Raw genomic sequence first — 18,879 nt, 5'->3', positions numbered from 1 at the left:
ATGCATTTTAGATTTTGCGGGTGGTCGTGTTTTGGGGGTGAAATTTGTGATTATTTTTTGTCGAATTTTTTTGAAAGTTTCTGGTGCTGTATGGTTCAATCTGTGAGTATCTATTGGACATGCTGGATATGGCAGTCTCTGGTGGAGATGGGAAGATTTCGGTTTTTGATCGAATTGACTTCTTCTGAAATTGGAAAAGTTTACCCATTACACAATTTCATTGGTGATGCAAGTTGTACATTGGAATGCCCCGGTCCACTTAGTGTGGTTTGATAGAACCCTCACCATCAATCGTGCTCCAAACAGTAGTTATTTTTCGAGTATCCCGTATGAATACATACATGTATATATATATGCACATTTATTATCAATTGATGGATTATCTCAGCTTGAAGATGCGTAATGCCTGCTTCATTCTCGCACTTTAAGTTGCGACCAACCTCTCCAGTATTAGGGCCAAGGTGCTGCTGTCTACCCTCGATTATCTTCCAAAAACAAAGTTGAAATTTCGAAAGTAACACTCTCCAAATTTCCGATCGGCCGTGGATATTTGCACATGTTTCGAGAATCCTTGTCGGTTCCAGAAAGTGTCTATGTACACTCTTTTGCAGCCACCTTATCAGCACGTTTTCAATTGAATCCCAGTTGCAGCTATTACATCCGAGTAAAGAATATTCTATAAAGAAATGTGCGCAATTACATTTTTCCACTGCCTTCATTGATGGTGAGAATTCGAAATGCTCCTAGTCGAATTGTTTCTAGTTGAAGTGCTCAACAATTACCGTTGCAAGGGTTCACAGCGCCTGTTCATACTACCAACAGTAGTCTACCTCTAGCCGCTGGGCACAGATACAAGCACCACGGATAAAAAAATGATAGAGAGAGATCTAGTCTGTTCTTATAAACCATAACAATTTCAATTTTCTTATTTAGATTCCCCGCATCATCTCTTCATCTCATCGCTTGGACCCCTGTTATCGCAGACCCAATGTCCTGCAGCCAGCCGCTCCACCATCCCCATCGCCGGAAATTGGATCCATCTCCCACGTTATCTACTGCACCCTTAACGCCGATCATGGATCCAATGGCCCAGTCTCTGAAGCCAACCAGTCTCTCCATGTCTCCGCTCCTTCTCGCGTCGGACGACGAGGTCGAGACGGAAAAAGCAATTGCGTCGTTGGCGCCCATGCTTGAGTCGTTTGCACCCAAAACCAGCGCCGAAGAGTCCAAAGATGGCATCGCATCGAGCATCGGTGCATCGGGCTCATCGCCTCGCCGCAGCTCATTGACGGCCATCAATGAATCGTCGACGCTTTTGACGCTGGACAATCTCTCGCAGATCAATGCCAGCTCCGGGGCCGAGGTGTTGAAAAACTACTCCAGGGCCAACTCGATCCTGTCGTGGGAGGCGGCCATGCCAAAACTCAACAAGTCGGTGTCCAATCTGCTGTCGACGTCGAAAATTTCCATGTCCGGCACCACTCCGGCCACCGCTGTGCAGAAAATCGGCAAGATTGGTGTTTGTGCCATGGATGCCAAGGTCATGTCCAAGCCATGCCGTCGTATATTGAGTCGGTTGATTGAAAACGGAGAGTTCGAAACCATCATTTTCGGTGACAAGGTCATTCTCGATGAAGCCATCGAAAACTGGCCCACTTGTGACTTCTTGATCAGTTTCTTCAGTGCTGGCTTTCCTCTCGATAAGGCCATTGCCTACGCAAACTACCGTAAGCCTTTTTTGTTAAACGACCTAGTGTTGCAGAAGACATTGTGGGATAGACGCTTGGTTCTCAGCATTTTGAACCACGCTGGTGTCGCCACTCCTGACAGACTCGAGATCAGTAGAGACAATGGTCCTCAGATTACGAAAGAGCTCCGTGCGAAATTGGCGGAAGTTGGTGTTCCGCTGCTGACGATCGACTCGTGGACTGATCAGTCCGAGCCTGATTGGAAAATGGTCGATGAAGACACTCTCTGGGTTGACGGAAAGGAATTGAAAAAGCCATTTGTGGAAAAGCCTGTAGATGGCGAAGACCACAATGTCTACATATACTACCCCAAATCAACCGGCGGAGGTGGTCGTAGATTGTTCCGTAAGATCGGTAACAAGTCCTCCGAGTTTGATCCTTCCTTGAGTACTCCAAGAACCGAAGGCTCTTTCATTTATGAGGAATTCATGGATACAGACAACTTCGAAGATGTGAAAGCATATACCGTCGGCACGGACTTCTGTCATGCAGAGACCAGAAAATCGCCGGTTGTTGATGGTATTGTGCGTAGAAACACCCACGGAAAGGAAATACGTTTCATCACAGAATTGACTGACGAAGAGAAGCTCATGGCTCGCAACGTCTCCAAAATATTCAAACAGACGATTTGTGGTTTCGATCTCTTGCGTGTGAACGGAAAGAGTTACGTCATTGACGTCAATGGATTCTCTTTCGTAAAGGATAATACCGAGTACTACGATGCGTGTTCGTCAATATTGAGGAAAATGTTTATCGAGGCAAAGAAGAGTCGCGATTTCATCAAGAACAAGGTTCCAAAAACATTCCAAAACCAGTCCCAGTTCCAAGAGAAAGAGCAGAAATGGGTCTTCAAGGGAAGTGTATCTGTCATTAGACATGCCGACAGAACGCCCAAGCAAAAGTTCAAGTACTCGTTTAAATCGCCTTTGTTTATCTCGCTTTTGAAGGGCCACAAAGAGGAGGTCATCATCCGCGCCGTTCCTGACTTACAGGTTGTCCTTGAAACGGTAAAGATTGCTGAAGAAAAGCAACTAGAGGATCTGAAAAAGCTTAAGCAGTTGCGCGGTGCCTTGGAGAAGAAGATCGATTTCCCCGGAACGAAGATCCAGTTGAAACCATCTTTGAACTCTGAAAACCCGGACGTCGTCGACAAAGTGCAATTCATTTTGAAGTGGGGTGGAGAACCTACTCATTCTGCAAGGTTCCAAGCCTCCGATGTTGGAGAGCAAATGGGCCAGAACATAAAGTTGTTGAGTCGTGAAGCTTTGAAGGACGTGAAAGTGTACACTTCGTCGGAAAGAAGAGTCATTGCGAGCGCCCATTTGGCAACATGTTCTATGCTCGGTTTGGAGTCTCTCCCTGACGATTTCCTCATTATCCGCAAGGACTTGTTAGACGATTCAAACGCTGCAAAGGACTTGATGGACAAGGTCAAGAAGAGATTGAAGCCTTTGTTGAGACAAGGTGCTGAGGCGCCATCTCAATTCACCTGGCCACCACAAATGCCACAACCGTTCGAAGTGATCAAGCGTGTTTGCGAGTTGATGAATTTCCACAAAGAAATCATGGCTTACAATTTCGAGCACCAAGACGTCAACACATTCCAAGAAAACTGGTGCTGTGGAGAAGATCCAATGTTGTTCAAAGAACGCTGGGATAAACTTTTCCAAGAGTTTACCACCGTTGAAAAGACACACCCCTCGAAGATTTCTGAATTGTACGACACCATGAAGTATGACGCTTTACACAACCGGCCCTTCTTGGAAAAGATCTTTTCATATGACCCCGAAAACAAAGACCTCCTCGAGAAGTTGGCAGCCACATGCGGCGGCACCGTCAACTCATCCGGCTTGGTTAGCGAATATCCAATTAACATTTTGGCAATGAACAACTTCCGTATCCCAAGCGAGAGCGCACACAATGTCAATGCGCCTCACAGCTCGACCTCGAGTCTGAGCAATTCCGCCAACAATCTTTCCGCTGGCTCATTGGGTTGGGTTCTCCAATCTTCATTGTCTTCCAAGGATGGACATGAAGAAACAGGAGCAAAGAGCAGTTCAGGCACCTCGAAGAAAGCGCCCGAAAACCCATTCGACCACCCTACATTCGCCAGACTCCGTGAGTTGTACCGCTTGTCAAAGGTTTTGTTCGATTTCATTTGTCCCCAGGAATATGGTATCAAAGACGAGGAGAAACTCGATATCGGTCTCTTGACATCCTTGCCTTTGGCAAAGCAGATTCTTTCTGACATTCATGACATGAAGAAGAACGACAATGCCTCGGTGGTCAACTACTTCACCAAGGAATCCCACATTTACACTCTCCTCAACGTCATATATGGCGCCCACTTGCCGATGAAGATTGCCAGAAACGCCTTGCCGGAACTCGATTACTTGTCACAGATTGTGTTTGAGATTTACGCAGCAGGCGACCCCTCTTCTCCAAACGGCCAGAAGTATTCTATTCGACTCTCTTTGTCGCCCGGTTGCCACACCCAGGATCCTTTGGATGTGCATCTTGATGATGATCACTACATTGGATGTATTCCTCGCATCAGTTTGACTCGCCACTTGGACTTGGACTTGGTGTCTCAGAAACTCAAGTCCAGATTCAGAAGAGTATCTTTACCGCAGAAGTTTACTCCCGTCAACATTTCCAGTCCGTTAACATCAGCTATCTAGACAACTATACTTCAATTTATCAATGCAATGACCAGTTTTTAAGCCACTGATGTACTTTCTTACAAACGAATAGCCACTGATGTACTTTCTTACAAACGAATTCAAATAAATTATCTTAATTACCTATTTAATCTGGTAGCGCAAACTAAGGCAGTACCACGTGCATTAGCATGGCCGCCAGGAGTAAATTTCCTTCCTTTCTCTTCTAATGTCTCGAAAATAAATATCACATTCTTAAGCCTTCTCGTACTCATCCCACTTGTCGATGATAGACTTGATCTTCTCAGACTTGGTCAACTCGTAAACCTCCTCGAAGTACTCCTTCGTGATCTGGAATGGCTTGGCAGTCAAGTTAGGAATGTACTTGTCAATCAAATCCTTAGGCTTGACAGAAGACTTTGGAATCTTCTTGCACAAGAATCTCTTGAATGGCTTGACACCAGACATCAAGTATGAGGAGTGGAATGGCACAGAAATACCCTTCAAAGGAATGACAGCGAAACCTCTTTGCAAGTCAATTGGTTGAGGCTTAGCCAAGGATTGTTGAGACACCTCGTCGATGATCTCCTTCAAGTGCTCCTTGACCTTGTCCAAAGACATTTGCTCTTGCAACTTCACAATGTCGATCTTGTTGATCTTGATGAAGTTCAAGACGTTGGTCAAAGTGTCCAAAGCACGCAAGTCACCGGCAGTGACGTATTGAGTGTTCTCGACGTTGTAGTTGACAATTTCCAACAACCAACCAGTGGTGGAAGAGACCTCGTCGACGACGAATCTCAAGGCAGCGTCGTTAAAGTTGCCGCTGACTCTGGTAGGGTTGACAGCACACATACCGTAGTTGGAACGTCCCAACTCATCACGAGGAACAGCCACTTGCATGGTCATACCTCTGTAGAAGACAACATCGACCAAAGACTCGATAGGCATGACGTTGGCCAAAGAGGACAATGCAGAGTACTCACCCAAGGAGTGACCAGCGAACATGACGTCAGAAGGAACAAGACCCTTGGACTTGATGTCCTCGTAAGAAGCCTTCTCCATAAGAGTCAAAGCTGGTTGGGTGAATTGGGTGGCAGACAACAAACCAGTTGGTGACATGAAAGTGTGCGAGGTGGTGGTGTGGTCAATCTCCTTGAAGATCTTCTCAGAACGGATCTCTCCGTCATCACCGATGGTCTCGAACATCATCAGAATGTAGTTGTCTCTGATCTTTCTACCCTTGGCACCACCAAAGTGGATGGTCAACTCGTTAGGGTTGTTCTTGACAATGTCGACAATGGAAAAACCATAGTTGTCAACAAAGTGACGGTCAGCACGGTCCCAGACCTCCTTGGCAACGGCACTGGTGTTGTACAAGTCCATACCCATACCTTGCTCTTGGGATCCTTGACCAGTGAAAACGTAGGTGGTAACTGGTTGCTCGATCTCGGCCTCGCCGACCATGACAAGAGAGTCAGTCTCAACGTTACGGGTCTCGACCTTGATAATCTTACGACCGTTCACCATACCGACATGAACCAAAGAGGTTTGCAAGTTGTCGTTTGGCAAAACCATACCGACGAACTCAGCCTTGTAAGCTCTAACACGAGAAGCAATGCTGTTGGCAGCCCATTGCTCAACCAAAGATCTGATCGAACCAGAGGAGTACATACCGTGGGTGATAGTACCTGGCAAGTTTGCGTAGGAAGCAAACACTCTGGAAACGTGGATAGGGTTGTAGTCACCGGAGACCTTGGCGTAAGGCTCGTTGGTAGAAGGAGCCTTGGAGATCAACTCATCGCCAGAAGCAAGAGGAATGGCGTTCTCGAACTTAATGTCTTCCTCAATGGTTTGACCGTTACGCTCAAAGTAGTCAGTGACTGGGTTACCGTGAGAGACACCTGCCTCGTAGTCAACAGTACCAACTTGGACAACCTCCTTGGTTGGCAACTCCAAGTACACACGGCCAGTGGTCTTGATGGAGGAGTAAACCTCTGCAGACTTGAACTTGTAGACAGACTCGCATCTGAAAGTCAAAGTCTGGTTCAACAACTCGATGTCCTCAGACAACTGGAACCACTCCTTAGAACGCAAAATGGCAACGTCCTTGGCAGAGGCGAGAGAAATTTGGACTGGGTCCTCCTCGACCTTTTGGAAGGTGTTCTCGAAATCGGTGTACTCACCACGGTACAAGAAGCGAGACTTGACCTCCATGACACGCTCGCCCTCTCTGTAGATGGTTCCAACAACCTCGACCATCTTACCGGCAGCTTGGTTCAAGACAGCGTTGATAGTAGCGTCACTGGTGAGAACATCGTCCTTCTTCAAAGGAGAAGCACCTGGTACCATGGTGTATCCGTTAGACATGTGGACCAACTTCAACAAGTCACCGTCGATGGTGCGAGGGAAGATAGCCTTCATGATGGCCTTCCAGCCGATGACGATGGCAAAGTCCATTGGAGCCAAGGTTTGCTTACCTGGTCTGACAATGAATGCCTCACAGGTGTTACCGATAGCGTGAGTGAACTCGGCAATGTCCTTACCGGTGATGGTAACATCATCGCCAGTGATCTTCTTGTTGACATCGATGTCGAGATCAACTGGAACGGAGTGGCCGAACCACAATTTCCAGTAGAACTCCTTGATACGAACGTTTCTGTCAGTCATGACCTCAACAATAGGAGCGAAACCATCCTCAGGAGTGTAGTTGTACAAGAATGGAAGAGCAACAGGCTTGCCGTCGGCAGTTCTGTGCTCGATCAAGTCCATCTCGATTTGGTTGGCCTTGTTCCACTTGATCTCAACAACCTGCTTGTAGTCTCCTTGAACAGGCTCGTAGACAGCAAGGGTGATCTTAGAAGCGTCGGAGGAACGGGTGACCTCAACCACGGTGTTGGCGGTTGGCTCCAAGATCTTGGTGACTGGGTTAGCAACATGGTTAACACCTTGGACGACTCTCTCGGTAGAGATGAAAGCGAACAACCAGTTCAAGTCGGAGCCGGCCAAAGCACTGAGCCATTGCTCCTTGTTTGGAAGCTTGGAACCAGTCTTGAAAACAGTCTTGTCGCCGGTGGTCTCAACAGAGACGTTGGCGAGCTCAGAGACAGTAACTGGGGTCTTACCACCAAAGTACTCAACAACTGGAATGGAAGACTTGTCGTTGTTGTATTCATCCTTCAACAACATGGCAATGTGTCCATCGTGAATAGAGTCCATGATCTCCTTGATTGGCTCATCGATCTTGTTGGTGAACTGAGCAGCGACAGGACCGTGCAAGATACAAGTTCTTTGCACATCACCGTCGAAAACGGTGTCCAAGTTTTCAGATTGCCACAAGGAGTCCTTCTTGAAGAAGAACTCGAATCTCTCGTCCAAGACTGGAACGAAAGGAGCTGGCTTCTGGAATGGGTTGGCACAGCACATCAAGAAGAAGTCACAGTCCTCCTCGGAGATGAGTTGGGTCTTGGCCTCTGGGAAGGCCTCGAACAAAGCATCGGTGAATTGTTGAGGGTCGCTGGACAACTGGTTGAAGTTTTGGATCAAAGATGGCTGGTCAGAGACAGAGGTGAATCTCTCCTCAACACGCTTCAAGTAGGTGCAGAAGAAGTTACGCAACGAAACATCGGTCCAGCTGTTGGTTCTCTTAACGAACATCAACTCGATAAGACGGTTGGCAACCTCTTGGTAGGTCATCTCCTCCAAGTCACAGACACCGTTGGCGTTACGGCCGAACCATGGCTTTTGGAAGTCCTTGTCCAATCTGTTGATGATGTAGTCACGCTTCTTGGTAAGGGCCTCGACAACCTTGTTCTTTGGCAAGTTGAAGATGGTCTCGTCCAACTCCTTCCAGAACATGACACCACGGGTGGCGATCTTGTGGATAGGCTCACCCATCTCGGAAAGAACAGTGACAATACCACCGGTTGGCTTCTTGTAGGTGTTCTCCCACTCGCCGTCTGGAGCACCAGTACAAGAGGCAATAAGCTTCTTGGCCTCCAAAGAGGTGTGTGCCTCCTTAGCAGTCATGACTCTGGAACCGAACAAAACACCGTCGAATGGCATAGGTGGGTACTTGAACTTGGCGGACCAAGAACCGGTCAAGTATGGGTAGGTGTCGTCAGCAGAACCGAAACCGGAACCAGCAACAAGGATGATGTTGGAGCACTTTCTGATCTTGCTGTACATTTGCAAAAGAGGCTGGTGGAAGTCCTCGAAAGAGTGGTGACCACCACCTCTACCACCGGTCCATTGCAAAACAATTGGGAAAGTTGGGTGGGCCTTAGCAATGGCAATCGAGGCGTTGATGGCATCGATCGAACCAGGCTTCAAACCCAAGTGGGTCAAACCAAGCTCCTCAATGTACTCGGTGGCAACCTCCAAGGAAGGAACACCGGCACCGATGGTCAAGGATTGGATTGGGAAGCCCTTCTCTCTCATCTCCTTGATCAAAGGAATACCCCATTGCAACATTCTTGGGTTGACGTAAATCAAGTTGATACCGATTCCGCTACCAGGAGTGATCTTCTCGGAGATCTCCTTCAAGGCGTCCTCCATACCCTTGGCATGGAAGTAACCACCACCAGCCAACTCGATGTGGTAGCCGGCGTTGATGGTAGCAGAGACAATCTCGGTGTTGACGGTGGTAGGAGTCATACCTGGGATCATCAAAGGAGCACGTCCTAACAAACGGGAGAACTTGGTGTCAACGTAGACCTTACCGGCGGAAGTCTTGACCAATTGCGGCTTGTATTCGTCCAACCAGTTTGGAGCCCACTTGATGGAGTTGGCTTGTCTGTTGAAGATCTCTTGCTTGAAGCCGTACTCGTCGTCGACAGCGACGTCAATGGCACCGGCAAGGATGATTCTGGAACCAGTACCTTCCTTGTTACGGTGGGTCAAAACACCCAAACCAGAAACACCACCGGGACCGAAGTCCAAGATGTGGGTGGAGTCAAAGGCAGTGGCAGCCTCCCAGTTGACAGGCAACAAGGTGATGCACTCAACAACACGCTGGGTGACGTCGCCGCCGGTCTTCTGGAAGTTCTCGCCGGTGTAGGTGTCGAAAACGGGGATTCCGAGCTCAGCAGCAGAAAACTGCAACTTCTCGCGCTTGACGTCGGCCAAGATCATCTCGTTGGCTGGGGCCAACAAGTGGGAGTGGAAAGGAGCGAAAATGGGCAAGAATCTGTTGGAAAACTTCAATTTTCTCTGGGAGTGAGGAACACGGGCCTGGTCCAAGCCGGAGGGAGCCTTGTTGTTTCTGAGCGTCAAGTTCAAACCGTAAAGCGACTCTGGAGGACCGGAAACGACCAAGTTACGGCCACCGTTGACCAAGGAAATGGCAAGGCGCTTGTCGGTAGGCAAGTGCTTGTTGGTCTGCTCAATGAAGCTCTCAACGTCCTCACGGGACAAGTCTCTGATGGACAACATAGGGGAGGGACGGCCCTCGCCGTTCTCCAAGGAGTCCTGCAACATGGTGGGTGGCAAGGAGGTTCTTGGGTAGGTGATCAAACATCTGGCACCGATGAAGAAGAGCAAGGAGATGGCCTTCATGGAGTTCTCGTAGAAGGACTCCCACGAGTCGGAGGAAGCGATGGCCACGGCAGTGACCAAACCTTGCGAGTGACCGGTGGCACCCACAAGCGCCTCTCTGAACTCGCCGGGAGTGACGCCGAGAGTCTTACAGGTGACCACATAGTGACACAACTGGATGACACAGATCAATGGACACGAAACAGGCACAGACAACAAGTAGTCCTGGTCTGGGGTCTGGTCGGCGCTCTTCAACCAGGTCAAGATGTCGAAGCCCTGGGTGTAGATCTTGTCGACGCCCTCGGTGTTCTTGACCAAGGCGTTCAACTTGGCGGCGACCTGGGCCAAAAAGTCGCCGAGCAAGCCGCGGTACATGTCGTTCAACTCGCGCAACTCGTCAAAGTAGTCGTCGGTGTTACCCTGGCCGCCGAACACGGCGAACGTCTTGGCCAACTTCTCGGCCGATTTCTTCAACAACTCGGACGAAGACTGGGCAATGGGCGCGTTGGCGGCGCGCACGGCAGCAAAGTAGTGCTTGATGACCTCCTTGATCTTCAACGCAGTGGTGGGGTGGGCGTCGTCCTCGAGCAAGTGCGCGGCGAACGAGTGGATGTCGGACGTGGCAAAGTACCGGGACTCGAAGTCCTGCAACACGTAGGGCAAGATGTCGTCGAACTGGCCCTTGGTCTTAGGGTCGACCAAGTCGGCGACAAAACCGACAAACTTGGCGAACAACTCGGCGGGCGACGCGGGCTCGTCGTCGGAGGCAAAGCCCTCGGTGACCTCGGGCAAGGTCTTGGAGAACTGCTCCTTCAACTGCGCGTACTTGAAGAACTCGGTGGTGGGCACCAAGATGGTGTGCTCGATGGCGCCGTGGGAGAGGGAAAAAGGACGTTGTGCGGAAGACATCGTGGAGGGTTGATGTGGGGGATTAATTTGGGGTGGAAAACTCGAGGCGATTCGGGTGAATCGGGTCTATTAGGGTTTTCGGCTTAGGGAGAAGAAAAGCGGAAAGCAGAACACGACGCAATTGACCGGGGAAATGGACACTAGTGAAAACTACTGATCCTGGAGCAAAAAGCGACTGGTTGTGGAGTCAAAAAAAAATGGCCACAAGTTCGTGAATCGGTGGGGGATATGTTCTGATACTTATAGTACTGGGGCTATAGAGACACGAACAGAGTCAAACAAGTACAGTCGGCGAACTAGAGAAGTCGAGACTGGGGAATATCTGAGAAATTTCAAAAGTTAAACTCAAAACTCAAAAGTTGTAACTCAAAGTTGCAATTCGATGGGGGACGTATTCTATATATATTCAGTTCGGAGAAAGCGTCAGATGGAACAGAATCTCTAGGGTGGTACAGGATTCAGATACAATTGACAACGTTTGGCGAAACTGGCGGACGGAAATACGGGGCTGATTCGAGATCGAGAACAAATACTACTTTGAGGTTTTGGGCTCAGGAAAAATAGTGGCACTCGCAGAAGCTGGCACTGGTGTAACTTTTAAAGTGGCTGCGGACGGTCTGGCGTTTTTTGGGCCGGAGCGAATTTGCACCTCTCAACACCCGTCTGTGCAGGCGGCTGCGTTTGTTGGGGGCGCGCGAAAAAGGAACGTTTTGGAGTTAGGGCTGCGCTGATTGGCTGGGAGGTGGGTATTTTTACGATGCATTTGGGACACTTGTTGTAGTAGTGATTATGGGAAAATTATATTCTGTTTTAGTTTACATGAGGGGGTGTGTTCTGGTGGGTTGGAAGGTTTGGGGACTACCGTTCCATCGATGGGTGAGGGACTGCAGATAGGATATGGACTTCTTGGTGCGTGGCGGCTAAATCTCCCTCAAGGAATACGGTGCAATTAATGGGATCAGAACGCACCAGAGTAAGCAGCGCGTACTGCAGAAAGACCGATGGCACTGCAGCCGGTGGTGGACCGTGCGCGCTATATGCACTCCGAAACCACCACTTCTTAGCTCTCACCTCTATAGTTAAATGCATACATCAATAGATGCAAGCTGTGATTCTTAGTGTGATTTCTTTAATCTCATTATCGTTTAAAATCAATTCTTCTATATATTATGTTTATGATATTTAGTCACGTGGAGCAAAATAGTTCTCCCGTTGCCAGTGGACGAGGTATGAGTGTATGAGTGTATGAGTGTATACTGGTAAATTGACCAGAGATAAGTTGCACATAGCACATCGCCCAACCAGCCTAGAGCCGATTTGTGTAGTGATTATTGTGAATGAGAATGTGGATGTTGAGTTTGATTCGGTTTTGGAAGTTCAGTGGCGGCCGATTTGTTGAGTTTATAATTAGTCAGTATTTTGATTCTTCTGTGATTCTGGACTTCCGTTGTTTTTGGTAATTTGTTGTTGGATTGGTGTATGGGTTGAGTGTATGTGAGTGTATTTGTGTGTATTTGTGTGTATTGTATTTGGGTGCACTTAACTGTACTGTCTGTATTGGCCATAGTTAGCTGTGTTTGTGTATATGAGTTAAGTGTTAAACACAAGGATCCATCTATGAGAATAAGCAATTTTATGGAAAGAACGAATTTCCATCCATCGATTTGGCACAAAACGGCCGCAGCCTCTCGTAATTCCACTTCACTACGACCCAAGTCTCTTCTATGTGACGGATCTCCCACCGTTCTGCAGAATAATTTGCACCCAACGAATCGGCCTACGCTCTATTACAGATACCGATTGTAACCGTACACATCACTTACGTAATTATATGATTGTATGAGATTTTGCCGGATATCCACATCAACAATTTCATTGGATGTTGTAGCAGCTTTTTGTCTTGTAGCTTTTTGTCTTGTAGCTTTTTGTCTTGTAGCTTTTTGTCTTGTAGCTTTTTGTCTTGTAGCTTCTTTTCTTGTAGTAGCTACTCTATTATCTTGTAGTAGCCATTTTATTATCTTGTAGTAGCTTTTTGTCTTGTAGCTTCTTCTCTTGTAGTAGCTATTCTTTACTTTATTACTTTGTACATGCTTAGCGCTTTCCCTCGATCAAATTAGCATTCATCTGCTTGGGAAACTCTCTCACAATAATCTCACACTTCACCTCCTTGCAAAGATCCTTCTTGTTAAAGTACGGGATCTTCTGCAACAACTCCATGCCAGAGCTCCGCTCTAATGCCTCGACCGGAACCTGGAACGTCGTCAACGGAGTGTCGTTACTGATCACATCATTGGGCAACACAAACGCCGCCACGGAGATTTTTTCGTTGCTGATGTTCTCGCCCACCACGAGCTTGAAGAAATGCGTGGGCACAGCAATGTTGGGCGGCGACCCGACCATCTCGTACATCACTCGATACTTCCCGTCGTCGCATTCCTTGGGCAAGTAAAGAGGACCGGTCATCACCCGCACATTGTCGTAGTTTTGCGTGAGTCTGCGACAGAAATCCTCCAAGTGGGCCCAGTAGTCTCTGTTGAAGCCCTCGCCCACTTGCGGCGACATGTTGGTCAACAAAAACGTCTCGTCCATGGCGGTCTGGCTATACTTTGCATCTGCAGCGGGTGCGTTGTGGCCACGGTCATATCCCGAACGGAAGTAGTCTCTCAAACGGGCACGGAATTTCAACGGAATAGACTCGTCCTCCTTGAAAATCGACCGCTTGCGGTCCACGCCCTCGGCTCTGCGTAGCGACTCCTTGGTGATGTGTTCGATGACCCAGTATGGGTTGCGTGTGGTTCTGTCGTAGCACGAAATGAATTCCTGGTGTTTTGCGAGATCGTGGATGGGACCCGGGAATCCGTACTTGTAGAAATCTTCTGGCCGGATGCGGGCGGGATCAAAGACCTGTGAAGTGTTTCCAGAACTACGTATCATGCCAGTGCCTTTGGGGTCTGTAGGAGGCTCCACAATCACCGGCGCCGACGAGCGGCCCCAGAGGTACGAGGCAATGCCGACCGTTCCGAGCCCGAGGGTATTGGCCAAGAGTTTACTCATAATGTGTAGATGGATGTACTATCCGTAGGTGCGATGAGCGGAAGGGAAGATAATGCGATAAGTAGGATGTGATTTGCGGTGAGGACGAGATGGATTTTGCTGAAAATATTTCGAGAGATGATTATTTCATCCGTTGTTCTACACCGCTTTTTTATATTTTGTGTTTCTACCGAGAATACCTATCCTATTGCAGTACATTAGAGGCTAGGGTCAATACATTAGGATTAGGCTTACATCAGAGACTAGGGTCAGTACAAACTGGGCGAACACTAGACACATTTCACGATTCGAGCTGCTGGACTGAAACTGCCGAAACAATCTCCAAATAATTATTCTTACACCAAAAATGTCCCTCCCAATTGGCCTCTCCAATGCCTCTACCTAGACTTATGACATACACAGTGGCTGCAAAACAGTGAACAGAACTCACACTGAAGATTCTTCCCTAAATCTCATACAATATTATTCCATATCACCGGCTCGGTCCTCGGTTACCCAATACCGCCTCTCTATTTGCTCAAGGCCGACTAGTGCCAAGTGAGCATTCTCACTTCCCAATGCAGTAAGTAGATCCAAGCCCAGAAGCATCACTTCCACCACACTCGCTCGTATATATAGCCTGTGTGAAAACCTATACCATTCTAGAATCTGCCGGTTTCCGCTTGCCTATCGCGACTGCCAATGTCTGTAGATGTCCAGTGCCCAGCCCTATATCGAACTCTCAGACCTATCTGGCTCCCGATCGACGGATAATCTCCATGACACGGACTCGTTGTTCGCTGAAAACACAAATGTGTCGTGGTTTCTGGGCTTGGACGACAAGCAGTTGGACTATCTTCTCCAGCGACTCGGTTTGGCCGAGGTAAACCATCCAGTTGTGGTGTCGCTGCTTCCGAGAAACATACAATACCTCGTTCTCAAGACCGAGGAGTTGGACGTCGAGCAGGCGCTCGCGATCCTCAGGGACGTTTTGGTCGAACACGCTGCCGACGTCAATTTCCCGTCGTCAGACCTTCGTCTCATCGAACAATTGGTGGCTACCATTCCCAACGACGACAAACTGTTCAAACTGAACAAGGATAGTTTCTGGGAGGCGCAGGTGCGGTCCGAGGCGGCTCTCATTGCCTTCCATTCTCCATATCCCGAAGTCAGAGCCATCGTTGACCCTGTAGATGACCCATCGATGCCCGCTGAGACGTTTCGTGTCTATGTAATTGCTTTGTTCTGGACCGTGGTCGGGAGCACAATCAATAACTTTTTCATCCACAGGCTTCCTCAAATCAGTCTCTCGACAAGTACAGTGCAATTGCTTCTTCTACCGAGTGGGAAGCTCTGGGAGAGGGCGCTTCCTCAAAACAAGATGGTCAGGATCTTCGGCAGGAACGTAAACATTAACCCCGGCAAGTGGACAAGCAAGGAAATGATTTTGGCGACCATCATGTACTCCTGTTCCAACGGAACGCCATATGCCATATACAACATTGTCGTTATGAAATTGGACATCTTCTACGGTCTAAAGTGGGTGACCTGGACGTACCAGATTATGTTCACCATCTCAACACAATTTCTCGGGTTCGCTTTTGCCTTTGTTATGTTGAGAGTATGTGTCTATCCGAAAAAGTCAGTGTGGCCCACCCTTCTTCCCACCATAGCGCTCAACAGAGCACTTATCAGCGGTGAAACCCCCTCGAACATCAATGGATGGAGAATCTCTCGCTTTGCCTTTTTCTTTGTTGCATTTGTCTCGAGTTTTTTCTATAGTTGGGTGCCTTCGTATTTCTTTACTGCTCTCTCAACGTTCAATTGGCCAACCTGGTTCTCCCCAAAGCTGGTACACTTGGACAACATAGCTGGTTCTGTGCATGGCTTGGGCCTCAATCCATTGCCCACATTGGACTGGAATGTTCTTGACATGGCCGGCTGTTTGACTCTCCCGTTCTTCACCTATGCGAATCATTACCTGGGCATGATACTCGCCTTTATGACTATTTTGGCTATCTACTACACAAACACAAATTGGACAGCATACTTTCCAATCAATTCAAACAAATTGTTTGATGGAAAGGGAAAGATTTATAATGTTCGCGAAATCTTGGACGAAAACCACTTGTTTGACGACAAGAAGTACAGAGAATACGGCCCTCCTTACTTCGGCGCGGCAAACTTGGTCACATACGGAGCTTATTTCTTCATGTATCCCTTCGCTATCATGTATCATTTCATTACTGAGTGGAGTCTGACGAGACAAAGTTTCGCTGAAATTTGGATCACTGTTAAGAGTGCGTTTGGATCGCATGATGCAACCCTTCTGAGCAAATTTGAACATGATCGCCATTGCCAAATGATGAAGTCATATGAAGAAGTACCGAGTCTGTGGTTTGTTGCCATTCTCATAACAAGTGTCTCGTTTGCAATGATGTGCGTCCTCTTTTATCCATTGGAGACTCCGCTATGGGGGATTTTCTTCACAATAGCCATCAATTTCGTATTTTTGGTTCCAATCACCATCATTGCATCGGTAACAGGCTTCTCGTTTGGGCTAAACGTTCTTGTGGAACTCATCATTGGATACACGATCCCAAATTCAGGATTGGCTCTCATTACCTTGAAGGCATATGGATACAACATCGACAGCCAAGCAAGCAACTACATTACAGACCAAAAACTTGCACACTATTGCAAAATTCCTCCTAGAGCGATCTTCCGCGGTCAGATCATTTCCACATTTGTGAGTGTATTTGTGTCTCTTTTCATCACCAATTGGCAAATTGCCAATATCCCTGATCTATGTCAGGGCGGGCAAAAGAATCGCCTTGTGTGTCCTGGCGCAAATACTTTCTTCTTCTCCAGTATTCAGTATGGTGAATTCGGGCCCGCAAAAATGTTTGGTGGAGTCTATCCGATTCTCAAGTGGTGTTTCTTATGGGGGGCTCTTGGCGCTCTAGGATTATCATGGTTCAAGAAGAGTGGCCCTTCAAAACTTACAAAGTATTTCCAGCCAATAGTCATGTTGGGAGGATTCCTAGCATATGCACCTTACAACTTGCTGTACTACACTGGCGGGTTCTACCTCTCGTTTCTTTTCATGTACTACGTGAAAAGACGCTATCCCATGTGGTGGGAGAAATACAACTATATTCTCACTGGCGCACTTTCTTCCGGTGTAGCAATGAGCTCTCTCATGATCTTCTTTGTGAGATACCATGGGAAAGATATTGAATGGTGGGGAAACAAATTGAGTAGCCAAGGCATTGAGGGCTATAGAAATGGGCCGTCTTGGTTGCTGGCTGACACTGCTCCGGGAGGTTATGTTGGTCTACGCAAGGAGGATTTCCCATGATCTACGGTTCGTGACAAAAATCTGATGTGTAATAAGAAAAATATGAAAGAGAGAGAAATTACAATAAAAGAGCTGCGGCACCGACAGCCAATGGAATGCTCAACTTGGAGAACATGTTATCGGCAGCATTGACCACTGGAGTGTCCATGGTGATGTTAGCACATGCAATTCTAGTGAGATTGTGCAAGTGAACAACAACAGATAAACCTCCGACAAAGGCCGGGTTCGATGGGTTCAAAGATAAATACTGGTCGATGTATGTGGTGCTCAACGAAGTGCCATTGATTTCGCCATGCTTACCGGAAAGATCACCAACCTCCTTGGTAGCAGGAGTGGTGGCCGTCTCAGATCCATTGTATGGGTTGAGGTGACCAAGGGTGGCCGTGCAGTTGCCGTTCAATGGGACAGGCTTTTGGTGAACGTGGTACAAGAAAGGACCTCCATAGTTTGGCAAGTTGGAGAGATTGACCGAAACCTTCACGTAGCCGCCTTGGTCGGTGGTGAACGAAACCTGGCCAGTGACTCCACCCTTGTTGAAAGTGGCTTTGTAGGCGGCGTTTGCTGGAGAGTCCGACAGAATTGGAGCAGCACCGGCGGCAACAAGGGAGACAAGGGCCGCAGTGGGCAAGACAGTCGTGAGTGAAACCATTGTGAGTGATAGAGGATTGGATGTGGTACTTGAGTGATGGGACGAAAAGAATCAATGAAAGGAATTGGAAGACAATTTATACCTCGACATTTCTCGCGTCTGCGTAGGGGACCTAGTATTGATGTCGGACATGCAATGGTTGTTATTCTTTTCTCTGTACGTCACATACTTCCCCACATACCAGACCTTCCTAATCCCTTTATCGGACCCAACTTTAATGACTAGGGGATCAAACATGTACCGTTTTGAACCCACAAACTTCATGGTGGGCACACTTGATCATCGAGTTTGGAAACTGAGGCAATCTGCTTGTCAATAGCCCCCAAGTTCGTTATCTTACTCAGAATGAGTTCTCAAACAGACGCATGGCTGCAAATTGGGGCTCTGTGTCCTGCATGGAGGTACGTCCAAAAGGGTCGAAATTGTTGCCTTTTGGCGAGTACCTGCAGACCCATGTCGTAGCTCGCCAGTGTACAGAGCTAATATCAGGGGATTTACGCCGAGTATCGCATTTTTCACATATGCAGCGCCCAACTGCCGAATTAACCTATTACAGTCGGAGAATGTGCCCGATTTGCAATCATATGAAGCCCACGACTGTGGCGGGAACTGAATGAACCAAGGGATTGTGTATATCGGCTATTTCGGTGGGGCTGGCTACAATCGGAGGACGATTGCATTCTTAAATGTTCTATGTTCCGCCCAAATCATACCGCTGAGCGTATCAGAGTTGAGGCGTTGACACATTAGGAAATACGAATTGTTTTGGGTTGAGTCGTGGGGTTTAGACTGGGTTATCTGGGTGATGGAGGTCATTGGAGGTTATCATGACACAAAAGTTTTCTCTTTGATTGATTACGAAATTGTTATCCATGCGGTCCCCCGAGTCGGATCACTCTGTGACATCGGCTAAAATTAGTTCGTATAGCATTCGCAAATGTCGCCGGTTGACCAATGACAAATATATGAAAGTCTAGAAAATGAGCC

At 47.9% G+C, this 18,879-nt stretch overlaps 5 protein-coding genes across 5 annotated transcripts; 2 read left to right on the top strand and 3 right to left on the bottom strand.

Moving 5' to 3' along the window:
• Positions 1-988: 988 nt before the first annotated feature.
• PUMCH_003209 (uncharacterized protein) lies at positions 989-4,429 on the top strand (the record flags this gene model as incomplete). Its single annotated transcript, XM_063022187.1, has 1 exon — positions 989-4,429. One exon carries the CDS (start codon positions 989-991, stop codon positions 4,427-4,429), a length of 3,441 nt encoding a protein of 1,146 aa, XP_062878257.1.
• Positions 4,430-4,663: 234 nt separating this feature from the next.
• On the bottom strand, positions 4,664-10,849 carry PUMCH_003208 (uncharacterized protein; the record flags this gene model as incomplete). Its single annotated transcript, XM_063022186.1, has 1 exon — positions 4,664-10,849. One exon carries the CDS (start codon positions 10,847-10,849, stop codon positions 4,664-4,666), a length of 6,186 nt encoding a protein of 2,061 aa, XP_062878256.1.
• Positions 10,850-12,940: 2,091 nt separating this feature from the next.
• Positions 12,941-13,903, bottom strand: PUMCH_003207 (uncharacterized protein; the record flags this gene model as incomplete). The annotated part of the gene is made up of 1 exon (XM_063022185.1): positions 12,941-13,903. The coding sequence occupies one exon, from the start codon at positions 13,901-13,903 to the stop codon at positions 12,941-12,943; it is 963 nt and encodes a 320-aa protein (XP_062878255.1).
• A 691-nt stretch (positions 13,904-14,594) lies between these two features.
• On the top strand, positions 14,595-17,243 carry PUMCH_003206 (uncharacterized protein; the record flags this gene model as incomplete). The annotated part of the gene is made up of 1 exon (XM_063022184.1): positions 14,595-17,243. The coding sequence occupies one exon, from the start codon at positions 14,595-14,597 to the stop codon at positions 17,241-17,243; it is 2,649 nt and encodes an 882-aa protein (XP_062878254.1).
• Positions 17,244-17,301: 58 nt separating this feature from the next.
• On the bottom strand, positions 17,302-17,892 carry PUMCH_003205 (uncharacterized protein; the record flags this gene model as incomplete). Its single annotated transcript, XM_063022183.1, has 1 exon — positions 17,302-17,892. One exon carries the CDS (start codon positions 17,890-17,892, stop codon positions 17,302-17,304), a length of 591 nt encoding a protein of 196 aa, XP_062878253.1.
• Between the last annotated feature and the right edge of the window lie 987 nt (positions 17,893-18,879).

Source organism: Australozyma saopauloensis, chromosome 4, assembly GCF_035610405.1.
Source record: "Australozyma saopauloensis chromosome 4, complete sequence".
In the NCBI taxonomy this organism is placed as follows: domain Eukaryota; kingdom Fungi; phylum Ascomycota; class Pichiomycetes; order Serinales; family Metschnikowiaceae; genus Australozyma; species Australozyma saopauloensis.
This window is presented reverse-complemented; position numbering and strand designations above follow the sequence as displayed.